Source organism: Octopus bimaculoides, chromosome 9 (assembly GCF_001194135.2).
Source record: "Octopus bimaculoides isolate UCB-OBI-ISO-001 chromosome 9, ASM119413v2, whole genome shotgun sequence".
NCBI lineage: Eukaryota > Metazoa > Mollusca > Cephalopoda > Octopoda > Octopodidae > Octopus > Octopus bimaculoides.
The window spans coordinates 35526759-35539909 of NC_068989.1; the positions used below are offsets into that span (position 1 = coordinate 35526759).

The 13151-nt window shown below is 37.4% G+C and overlaps 1 protein-coding gene across 8 annotated transcripts in view; it reads left to right on the forward strand.

The window, feature by feature from the left end:
* Positions 1 to 13151, forward strand: part of LOC106878848 (glycogen debranching enzyme) — a 154032-nt gene that overhangs the window by 103714 nt on the left and 37167 nt on the right. For all 8 annotated transcript variants that reach the window (XM_052970625.1, XM_052970632.1, XM_052970627.1 and 5 more), the window contains 2 exons: positions 2471 to 2572; positions 6962 to 7111. In XM_052970625.1, the coding sequence (XP_052826585.1) occupies positions 2471 to 2572; positions 6962 to 7111 (252 nt within the window). The remainder of the gene's footprint in view (positions 1 to 2470; positions 2573 to 6961; positions 7112 to 13151) is intronic.

The window sequence follows — 13151 nt, forward strand, 5'->3', positions numbered from 1 at the left end:
ATATATATATATATATATATATATATATATATACACATATATATGTATGCACATCAAGCTTTTATCAGTTTCTGTCTACCAAATCTGCCCACAGGTTTTGGTCAGCCCAGGGCTTTAGTATTAGAAACTTGCTCAAGGTGTCATGTAGTAGGACTGAACTCGGAACCCTGTGGTTGAAAAGCATTACTATTGCATGTTAGCCTTGTTTTCATTTTATTATTAGTCTCTATCAAAGTGATGAGCTGGCAGCATCATTAATGCATTTGGCAAAATTCTTAATGACGTATTATCTGGCTGTTTATGTTCTGAGTTCAAATTCCTCCAAGATCACCTTTGCCATTTAGCCTCTCGGATTCAATAAAATAAGGCATCAGTCAAGTGCTGGCCCCATTGTAATTGACTGGCTCCCTCCTCTTAAAACTGCTGACCTCTCACCAAAATCTGAAACTATTATTAGTCTGCATCTGTTGAAGAAGGATCCTTGCTAATGAGCTTCATTGCAGCCTTTCTTGTGGAAGTAATTGATATTTAATCTGTGCCAGTGCCCCTGGACTGGCTCATGTGTGGGTGACACATGAAATGCACCATTTTGAGCATGACCGTTGCCAGTGCCGCCTGACTGGCCTTCGACACTCTCTGAGTGGTTGGCATTAGGAAGGGCATCCAGCTGTAGAAACTCTGCCAAATCAGATTGGAGCCTGGTGTAGCCATCTGGTTTCACCAGTCCTCAGTCAAATCGTCCAACCAATGCTAGCATGGAAAGTGGACGTTAAATGATGACGATGATGATGATGATGATGAATTTAAGGTGGCAAACTGGCAAAATCATTAACACACTGGACAAAATGCCTAGTGGTATTTCTGTTTTTATGTTCTGAGTTCAAATTCCGCCAAGGTTGACTTTGCCTTTCATCCTTTTGGGGTTGATGAAATAAGTACCAATGAAGCATGAGTGTCAATGTAATTGACTAGCCTTGCCCCTATTTCCCCACCGTGTGCCTATTGCAGAAGGGATATTTAATTTGAATTAATTCAAGATGACTGGAACATCAGGACAGAGAAGAAATCCCAGTTGTTCTGAGATGGAGGAAGAGAGCAAAATCTTTAGAAAAAAGAGTTGCAAAGTGAAATAAACAATAGTTATCATGCAGGTGAGGAGGAGAGATAAGTGAATGGACGGAGTGGTAGTGGTGTAGATTTAGCAGTTTGTAGTAGTAGTAGCTGCAGCAGCAGCACTATTAGTAGTAGTGGCAGCAGCAGTAGTAGTGGTGGTAGTTGAAGGTGGGTAGCAGCAGTAGTAGTAGTGGTAATGGTGGGGGGTAGCATCAGCAACATCAGCAGCAGTAGTAATAGTAGTAGTAGCAGCAGCAGCTATTGCAGTATTAGTAGTGGTACCAGTATTAATAGTAGCAGTAGTAGTGGTGGTGATGGTGGTGATGGTGGTGGTGGTGGTGGTTGGGGTAGCTCCATCATCATCATCAGCAGCAGCAGTAATAGTTGTAGTAGTAATAGTAAGAGAAGAGTATTAGGACCCTATGATAAGGGCCAGGAATTTGGTTAGTGAGGGTAAATTTTTACCTTTCAAGCAGGCAGCTACATTTTATTATAATTTTTTTAATATTTATGTAGCTTCGGCTGATGAGGGAGGAGAGGAGAGCATCTTTGACTGTTCCCCTGAGTCCCTAGCACTGATCGGAGATACAGGAGATGTTATTCTTTAGACAAGAGACCATGTCTGTTTGTTTGCTATAGAGTGGACTTCACTAATGGCACCCAAGGTAAACCAGGTGGAGGATGATGTCTACCATCCAGCAACAAGAACAGGCCATCTGACAAGCTTCCACACAGTTTTTGTCTACCAAATTTCTATCACAAGGCTTTGGTCAACCCAAGACTATGATAGAACACATTTGCCAAAAATGCTGCATGTAGAGGATTGAACCTGAAGCCACATGATTGTGCAACACACTTCTTAACCATATAGACATGCTTGCACTCCATACTTTCCCAGATTTATAAGCAGCACTTTAAATGTGTAACACATTTGTGTTTCCTAGTTGTAGGTTGATTACTGTCTTTTACTTTGCAGAAAGTGTTATTGGTTAACAATGAGGGTATTATTTAATTGTGACTCTGTCTCATGCTCTCCCCCTCTGTCTCTGTTTCCTTCCCAGTGTGTCTGAAGTTAGCAGGTTAAAGATTTTTTTTTTGTCCTGTTTAACCATTTTGATAACAAACCCTTGAGTTTGTGCCTGGTCCCATGATACAAGCCCCTGTTTTAAAGTTTCCATCAAAATTTATGTTAATTTATGTTCCAGACACCAGCTTAATAACAACAAAGTTATTTTAGTAAATTTTTCATTATTTTAAAAATTAATTGAATTAAAAGCATAGTCTTTCAGCAGAAATATGGTAACAAAGGAGTTAATTCTAATTTCTTTTACTTTGTTTTTTTTCCTTTTCTTTTCAGAAACGCAGTGTCTATGATGTTCTCCCAACAGCTGCTTTGATATCAATGGCTTGTTGTGCATCTGGAAGCAACCGTGGTTATGATGAATTGGTACCACATCATGTAAGTGTCACTATCTGACAATATGCAGGATAAATGTTTAATTGTTTTCATAGGTCACATTCACAATATTAATAATAATAATAATAATAATGAGCATATTGTATGCAGTGAGGGCACATGGCCTAGTGGTTAGGGTGTTGTGGTCACAATCGTGAGATCATGGCTTCAATTCCTAGATTGGATGGTGCATTGTTTTCCTGAGCAAAACACTTCATCTCACGTTGCTCTGTGATCACTTTGACACCTGAAGCATGATACACTCTGCTCCTGTTCAGGTAATGTCGATTTGATGGAGGGAGTGAGCTAATGTACAGCACAAGCATTTGATCACTATAAACAAATCATTATGCAGGTCGTTTGGCAAAAACCTGAACATTCATACATTGTCTTCAATGGGAGAGTCCATCATTGTCTGCTGTGCTCAGGTGCTCAACAACACATCTGCAAAGGTTTAATGAAGGGATAGAGAGCAGGCATATACACTTAGTCAAGAAAGACAGCAATAAAAGCTAAGAAGTACATATATAGTACACTGAATAAGAAACAAAAAATAGAGAAAAGTGAACATTAAAAAAATCATAAGGAATAAGGGTGCATAGGCACATCAGGAGTAGTGTTGTCCTATTTCAGGAAGCATGGAGGTTTTGAAAGATGCAGTTTTCTGATAGCTAACAACTGATACAGGTAATTTAACCCTTTAGCATTTAAACTGGCCATTTCCAGCCCAATCACTAAGTTACTTGGATGTAAACACACCAGCACCGTCAAGCAGCGGTTTGGGACACAGGCACAAACAACACACACACACACACATACATACATACATACATACATATATACATACATACATACATACACACACACACATACACACAAGCAAACATACATACATACATACATACAGACAGTCAGACAGACAGACATACACACAAGCAAACATACATACATACATACATATGATGAGCCTCCTTCAGTTTCCATCTACCAACTCCACTCAAAAGGTTTTTTCCCAAGGTCCCATGAAGTGGGACTGAATCCTGAACCTTTATTTTATGAAATTGACAATAAAGGCCTTACATAGAGGGGACAGCACAAGGTGGGGACAAAAGAAAACAGCAAAAAAAACGAATGAAAGGAATAAATTTATATAATGAAAGATGAAATGAAGCTGTTCGGCTTCACCTCCAAGCGACTTCATTGAACCTGTAGCAACACCATATACATTACTCTTTCCAACACTATTTGAATTACCATTTGCAACCAACTTTAGAACACAATTATTTGCAATTATCATTAACAACAGTTATTCCACATCTTTTTTTAAAATGTCTATATTATATTTCTTTAAAATGTCGACGTACCTTATTCTTTTCAGCATTTTGCTGGTGTCAATTTTTTTCTTCCACCACTCGCAGTCACAATATTCCATATACTTATGCAACTTCCACAGGTTCTCCGGGTCTGTTAGCACATAATAATTGTTCTCGGGCAGACTCCTTACACCTGCTACATCCACCTTGACTACTCTGTCCCACGAATTTACCTCATTATCCAGTTCCTCATCTTGTCCATTGTACGTCAATACATATTTTTCCTTACAAGGTTGGGGTGGGTAAATTTGAGGCTCCTGTGTGTTTGCAATTGTTTTTTTGTCAGAATGGGCATGGGGAGGGTTGGTGTATGTGGGGAGTGGTTGGGATAGAGTGGGTGTGGGTGGGGGTCCGGATGGGTGCAGGTTGGGGGCTCATTCTTTACCACATATGTCCTCTTCTTTTTCTTTTCCTCTCTGCTGTCTCCCAGCTGTCGTTTATCTCTTCTTCAATGCTGGTGCTTGTCTTCCTTGGTAGTATCATGTTTTTTTCCTCCATGGGCTATGGAGCACCCACCACTTTTTCACTCTCCTCAGCCTTTTCTCGTGGTAGAGGGCACTCCGCTCTAATGTGCCCTTCTGGTGGCCTGCAGGACCACCACCTTCTCTTCCATGTCTAGCAGTATGGCAGCCACCAGCCAGACCACATTCACTTCTGATGGTATGTTTTCCACCCGAACCCTGGAAGTACGCCTCCCAAGGTACACAGGTAGACGCACCACCTCGTCTGTCTTCAGTGGTATGGCCGAGTACAGTCTGGCAGTTGCTATCTCCTTAAACTGCACCTCCACTATTCCGTATTTTTGTCCCCTGGCAAGGTATGATATCTCCTGCCAACCTGACCTCAGTGCCTTTTCCACCTGTGCCTCCGACACCACTTCTATTTTCCTTGTTGCTGTGGTGTAGGTTCTATAGACAATCATCCTTCCTACCTTGTCCTTTAATACCTTGTGGGGGTGGGGGAACACCTTCACATCATTCCCCTCCCTTTCAAGCATTCCCTTGATCTCGCTCAACTCTTCCAGATTCACTTCTTCAATTTTTTTCTCTAGCCACCGCTGCATAATTCCTCTTTTCCATCTCTTTGTCTTTCTTGTTTAAGTATTCAACTAATTCCTCCTCAGATGAATCACATTCTAGCGAAGAATACTTTAACTTCTCCCAACTTCTTGCTCGACGCCCCTCCATTACACAAGAAGAAAAACGTTGCTCTGCCAAGACAGCCAAAAATCACGTGTGTACCAAACAAATCCAACAATGCAGCTGAACAATCATAAACTGGAAGCAAGCTTCTTACCATGCAGCCATGCCTATGCTTGTTGTGTATATTTGCTTATTACCTCTTGTCTTTTGGGGTTTTTTTTAATCATTGAACTGCAGCCATGCTAGGGTATCATATTAAAGAGGTTACTCAAGCAAATTGATGCCAGTACTTACTTTTTAAAGTCTGGTATTTATTTTATCAGTGTCTTATGCTGTACTGTAAAGTTATGGGGATGTAAACAAACCAACACCAGTTGTCAGGCTGTGTTTAGGGTACAAACACTAAGACACATGTTTATATCATGAGCTTCGACCCAAGAGTCCATCTACAAGTTCTTTCACAAGGCATTGGTCAGCTTGAGGCTATAGTAGAAGACACTTGCCCAAAGAACTGCACAGTAGGATTGAACCTGAATCCACATGGTTGTAAAGAGAGCTTCTTCACCACACAGCCATGCCTGCGCCTATACACACAGCCATGTCTCAGAGGCATGAGGTTATCCAGATTGCAATACTGTGTCTGAAAAAAGTCAAAATGTAATGGGAGACAAAGTGTATATGGATGGATAATGGTACACTTGCAAATAATGATTCTGAGAAGGAAGAGGTACAGAAGTGCTACTATGAAAGGCTACTAAACATGGAAAATGCGTGGGAGAAAGAGAGCCTTCCAAATGTGAATCTGACAGAGAGACCAGTCATTCTAGTTGACAGCAATATGATAAAGCAAGGATATGAAGACAGGGAAAGTTCCTGGTCCATCAGAAATTACCACAAAGACGCTTTAAATATGGGGCAGTCACAAAAGTAAACATAAGAGCCTAATACAATCTTCTGGTTTCTCTGATCCTGTCTAACTGTCCTACGCATGGCAGCATGCAGTCTGGATTGTACACAGAGTGACGAAACCATTCTACACACTTCATTCGGTGTCTGGGCATTGCTGACTTGTGGGGTTATGCTAAACAGCTGCTGTCATGTGTAGGACGGATATATCTGTTGGCTGAGTCTGTAGTAATGATCGTGCCACCGCTCTCCTTCAATTGAGCAGGCAAGGCAGTTTTCCTTTGCTTGGTGGCTATAGTGAAAGTGGTTGTTTGGTGGACAAGACTGAAAAGCATAAGGACAGATATATTCCTCTTTGGTAGAGCTCTCATTGACTTCTTCAAGTTTCACTTGAAAAGGAAATTGAGAGTGAAGAGGGAAGTGCTGTCCTCAAGTGAGTTTATTGAGAGGTGGGTGAAAGTTGTGAAAATGGCACGAGTGGATGGTACCTCTCTAAGTGTAGACCTGTGAATTGGAGAGAAGGAACTGGAGAGGGTACTTGCTTCTGGGGTTTCAGGGAAATCTCAGACAGTGGGGTTCCTCAATTATCCCTAGAGGTTAAGGTGTTGCAGTCATGATCATAAGATTGTGGCTTCGTTTCTTGTACCAAGTGGGATATTGTGTTCTTGAGCAAAACCATTCATTTCCCATTTCTCCAGTCCTCTCCACTGTATAGGAGTTCCATCAACAGACCAGTGTCCCATTCAGAAGGGATGTAAGTTTGTAATCTCAATCACTTAATTTCCATGGATTATTATGAGGTTATTTTGAGTCCTAAGACTCATGATAGGCGTAAATACTATGAAGGAATGAAAGTCAAATTGAACTATGAACAGATTTGGAACAAAATCTCACAAAGCATTGCCCTTTTATTAATTACCTTCTGTCATTTATATTCATAACATTTAAAATTTTATTTTATTTTTTTGTAGATTCATGTGGTGAATGAAAACCGTTTGTATTCAAACTTTTCTGCTCGTAGTACTGATACATCTACATGCGGTCTGAGCTCTGGAATTATTCTTGGTAAAAAGGTTTTGAATCAACTTCATTATCTTATGGCCTGTAATGGCTACTCTCAGGCAAGTCTTTCTGAATTCTTTTGCTTTTTTTTATGAATACATATTAAATGTGCATGCTTAATTGCAAAATGACAATATTACACATGTATTATAGGATATTTATTGGGAGAGAAAGGCATTTTAAGTTTTTAACTTCTCATTCAATCTTAATCATATTATCTAATCAAGAAAATCTATTTACTTTGAATAAATATTTGTAGGAAGTATGGCTGTGAGAAGTTAACCCTTTTGATACCAACCCTCCCAAGATCAGCCCAATTCTTTGATACAAACTTCCTGTTTTAATGTGATCAAAATTAATACCTTTCATCAAAATTTCATGTTGATTTATGTTCCAAACACCAGCTTATAAATGGCAAATTATTTTGCTAAATTTCTTATTATTTTCAAAATTAATTGAAACAGAGGTACTATATTTCAACAGAAATATGATGACAAACAGTTTAAGGTGATTCACTTCTCACTGCATGATGAGGGAGTTGTGCTCCTAGGTGATAGATGTTCCTAGTCATATTTCATAGATGATTGATAATTAATCTTAGGAAAACTAGTCAGCTTTTATAAAATGTTTGTTCTTCCTACTTTGACAGCATAGAAATATCAATGTAAACAAATTGAAAACCAAAGAGTTAACAGATCTAGCTATTTTTGTTACTCACAGAATTCCAAATTAAAAGATACACTCACTGTCAAGCTGAAGGGAAGGCTGTGTTTTGTCATTCAGTCCTCTAGAAATAGCAGCTAAAATTCCCTCATATCACCTTCTATTTTGGAAAAGATCATAGAAAGATTATACTTGAATAAAGATGGGAATGGAATACAGCTGGAATCTATTTGGGTAAAGGTCTGCCTGATGAAAACAAGCAAAAACAATAACAAATAAGAAATATACTTGATTGATATCCCTTCAAAGATTATACAATATACATAATGCTGATTGTCTTTTCTGTCTTGAAGGTCATTTTGTTTCTCATTGGTGCTATTTCTATGGATATATTTACAATCTGCCTTGTTGATTCAAAAATGATAAATCTTTTAGTCATTCCTACATTGTATCTGTAATAAGAAACAAATCAACTAATTACAGGATCTTCTACGGTTGCCCAATCTTGAATGATTAACAACTGTTTTGTTACCTTGAGTTGATCTGTTTAGTTGATTCTGAAGACCAAGGAATTTGATTTTTTATGTGCATTCTGATTTTGATTTTGGAATTTATAGAATGACTGGTATCAACAGTTGTCACAAGCATAAGGTTGCTTGCTCTTAGCTCTCAAGAAAAGACTAAGTAGAATGATATGACTTAAACAGTAGTTCATCTCCTTCTTTAGCATGGCTGTCGGTATTTAATTAAATAAAAGCAACCCTATAAGTTTGCTTTATTAGTCCTGACTGTTCACAATTGTAGTAAGACAGAAGTTGTTATTATTGTGATAATAGTCAAGCATATCGTTCCTTATCTGTTACAAAAATTGACTAAGGTAAATATGCTGTAAAGTAATTCTTACTTTAGTTCAAAGCTAGCAATTTTGAGTTAAGAGGTAAAGTAGTTACATAGACCTCAATATTTGACATATTTATTTTGTCAACACTGAAAAGATTAAAAGCAAAGCCGACATCAGTGATATTTGAACTCATGATGTAAAGAACTAAAAGAAATGTTAAGCATTTTGTCCAATACATTAACAAGTCTGCCAGCTAGCTACTTTTATACTGTGAAATAATGGTTTCAAATTTTGGCACAAGGCCAGCAATTTCAGGGAGGGAGTAAACCAATTACATTGCCTCCAGTGCTCAACTGGTACTTATTGTTGTAGGGAATTAATAATAATGGCACACCCATCCCACATGACAAATGGAATGAGCCAGTTACTATAAGTAAGGTGTTGTTGGCTGGTATTGAGAGTATGTAGAGTACATGTAGACTGTGTTGATAGTGATGTCTATGCTGATATAGTAAATATACTGTGATACTGAGTGGACGTTATAGCAATCCAACCTTTTGAGGATAATAACACTGTACAACCAGGGGTCATATAGTGCCAGATAGAAATATTCTATTGACGACTTCAGAGTATAACAATATCTGTCAGAGCGATAACCATTGTACAAAGACAGATATGACAGTGACAAAAGACCACTTTATAATAGTGGTGATGAGGATAAGCCAATTCACATGGAGTTAATAGAAACTTAAAGAGGAGTTAATAAACTCACAAAGTTGGTGTACGAATTTTACGAAAAATCATAAAAGTATGGAAAATTTATTGGTGGGTTTGCTTGAGTTGCAAAAACAGCAACAACAACAACAACAGGTACAACTGCAAGAACAACAACAGAAGCAACAAGAACAACAAATAATATTACAGCAACAAATGCTGCAATTACTGAAGTCATCAGGAAAGCCAGAAAAAGTGTTCTTTGCCAGACTATGTTGCAAATTCAATAACTGAATTCAAATACAAACTTGACGAAGGAGTTACCTTCAGAGCATACTACAGAAGATATGAGCAAATCTTCGAGAAAGAAAGTAAAGATTGGGATGAGGAGTTGAAAACTCACTTAATCTTGAGAAAACTGGTGCCAACAAAACATGAGCGATACAGTAATTTTGTACTCCCAAGAAAACCATCTGCTGTAAAGTTTAAAATTTTCAGTGAAAAATGCTCCTTGTTCAACACACGGTGGAAGTGTCTGAACACAGAGAAAAAGTGTAATGAGGACTACATCACATATGTTGGAAGAATAAACAAGGAATGTGAGAAGTTTAAGCTGGATGAATTAACTCCAGATATGTTCAAATGCCTAATTTTTACACAGGGACTAACTGCCAAAAAAGATGCAGAAGTCAGAACTAGAATTCTTGCAAAGCTGGAGCAAAGCCAGGATGTAACCCTGCAAAAAGTGTTTGAAAAATGTGAAAGGATACTCAAATTAAGACATGACACAGAGGAAATTGAATGCAAAGATTGTTTCCAAGTAAAACCAATGTGGAAGAATCTGAATAGAGATAAAGTGTTTTCTAAAAAACATGACAAACATTAGGATATAAACCCATGTTTTGCATGTGGTAGTATGCACCTGAGGAAAAATTGTCCATTAAAAAAATGGAGTGTTTGCATTGTGGAAATATGGGACATATTAAAATGTACTGTAGAACAAAAATGACAAAACATCAGAACAATGGGAAAAAAATAAATAGTTTTTCATTAAAAAAAATGGGTAATACAAATGAACAGAAAATTCATACATGTGAAAATTAAAAATACAAGTGTAAAATTGAAGTTTGACACAGGTAGTGACATGACTATAAACGCAAAGCATGGAAACATATTGGTAAGCTGAAATTAATTAAATTTAAAAAGGTAGACATGGTGTTACAGGGAAAAGATTATATTTTATCGGTGAATGTCTATGTAACATAAGTCAAAACAAAAACAGCTAAGATATATGTATTAAAACATTCACTTAATTTATTTGGCACAGAGTGAATAGAATTATTCAATTTCTGGAATAAGCCCATAAGTGTTTTGTGTAGAAATATAGTCACCTCAGTCGAAGGTTCAAATGCAGCTGAGGGGCTAAAACAAAAAATCACAGTAAAATAAAGTGGAACACATATATTTAAATCAAAATGAAATGTACTATTCGTGAAAAAATTTTCCAACCTAGGAAAAAAGTAGATGTTCTATGGTCAAGACTACACATCAGTTTTGCTGGTACTTTCAACGGTCTATACTACTTAGTGGTAGTTGATAGTTTTTCAAAATGGCCTGAAATTTAAAAGTGTAAAAAACCAACCTCCTCAACTGTGATAAATTTGTTACATGAATTGTTTGCAAGATTAGGCATCCCAGTCAAGATAGTGTCCGACAATGGAACACAATTTGTGTCTAGCGAATTTTAAAGATTTTGTGAAATGTTTGTGGTAGAACATATCACTACAGTGCCATACTATTCCAGATCTAATGAACAGGCAGAATGCTTTGTTGATACCTTCAAAAGAACTTTAAGGAAAGCATGGATGAGGTAGCTCTTCAACAATTTTTCTCCAGTCATGGTTTATATTGTGTATAGAGAAAGGGAGGGAGATTGTAAGAAAAATACTGTGACAGTTAACATAAGAGGTGCAAGATGACTATACATACTAGACTTGGTGGCCGGCAATGAGTAAAGGAATGTCACACGCACATTTATAGTGAGAGAAAAAGGGAATAAATGACCAAGTAGTTATAGGAGGAGTTATAAAAATAAGAAGTTTGTTTTATTTAATTTTATTTTATTTTTCATTTGAAAATTAGTATTTGTTTCATCATTTTCTATAAGCAACAAGAAATTTTACAAAAGTTAAATAAAAATTATTGTGTGTGTGCGCCATATTTTCTGATATAATTCATTTTGACAAAAGTGTTCTTCCAAAGTTACCCAATATATGATGGGTAACACTAGTCCTCAGGAATATTTCAATCAAAATTTGCAATGATTTTCATTCCATGCTTGCATGGAGCAGAGATATTAAATGATGATGATATCATTATCAATATTAGTGTTGGTATTATGTTATGAGGGGGTGCTGAAAAGTTCCAGCTTTGCATAAAAGAAAATACAGGAGGGTCAGTTAATTATGATTTTATTCAGGGTGAAGATCCCCTTTGATCATGAATGACCATGAGATGCACCCAGAAAGTTCACCTGTGGGGTACAAGTCTGGGCAAGGTTGTTTATGGAAGACTATCAGTTGCCCATGCATACCACTGATGTTATCCAAGGAAAGGGCAAAGGCTGACACAGCTTGGCACCAGTGACCTCACAACTCATTTCTACAGCTGGGTGAACTGGAGCAAAGTGAAATAAAGGGTCTTGCTGAAGAACACAACACACAACCAGGTCTGGGAGTCAAACTCACTACCTCATGATTGTGAGCCAGATGCTCTAACCACTAAGCCATGTGCCTTCATGATTTTATTCAACAATGATGACATTTACTCCCCTCTCAGATTCACACACTTATTGCAGTGGTCCTTCAGTTTTTCTAAGCCCTGTAAAAGAACTCAGAAGGTTGGGCCTCCAACCAGGCCTTATGTGACAGCCTTAAAGTCATGAACTTTTCAGCACCTCCTCATAAGTTAGTGAATGTTGATCATCCTTGATTTGATTCTATGATACAAACTTTATGCTTTGAAGAGATCTCAATTATAACCTTGCATCAAAATTTCATGCTACTTTATGTTCTAAATACTAGTTTAATAATGACTATTATTTTACTGAATTCTTCATTATTTTCAAAATGAATTGATATAAAGTCAGTCTATTTCAACAGAAATAATGAAAGAGTTAAATTTTAAAACATTTAGCTTTTCCAAACCAAAATTATAAAATGTTTAAATATCCATTGTAATTGAGGAAATGATAATAATAATAATAATAATTATAATAATAATAATAATAATAATAATATTAATCTTTTCTGCTAAAGGTACAAGGCCTCAAATTTTTGGGGAGGGGACTAGTTGATTACATTGAACCAGTGTTCAACTGGTACTTAATTTATTCACCCTGAAAGATTGAAAGTCAAACTCGGCGGAATTTAAACTCACAACGTAGTGACGAACAAAATAACACTAAGCATTTCATCCAGCATGTTAATGATTCTGCCAGCTCACCACCTTAAGAATAATAATAATCTTTTCAAATTTTGCCACAAGGGCAGCAATTTTGGGGGAGAGGATGAGTTGATTACATCGACCCCAGTGTTCAACTGGTACTTATTTTATCAACCCTGAAAGGATTGAAAGGCAGAGTTGATCTCAGTGGAATTTGAACTCAGAACAGTGACAGGCGAAATACTGCTGAGCATTTCATCCAGCATGCTAACGACTCTGCCAGCTCGTCACTTTGCTTAATAATAATAATTGAGCAAATATAAAGATCTTGAGATAGAAATTAGCAAAATGTGGAATCTGAAGACGAAAACAATACCTATTGTCATAGGTGCCCTGGGAATGACAGCGAAACGGGCTGATTACTTCCTAGCTCAGAT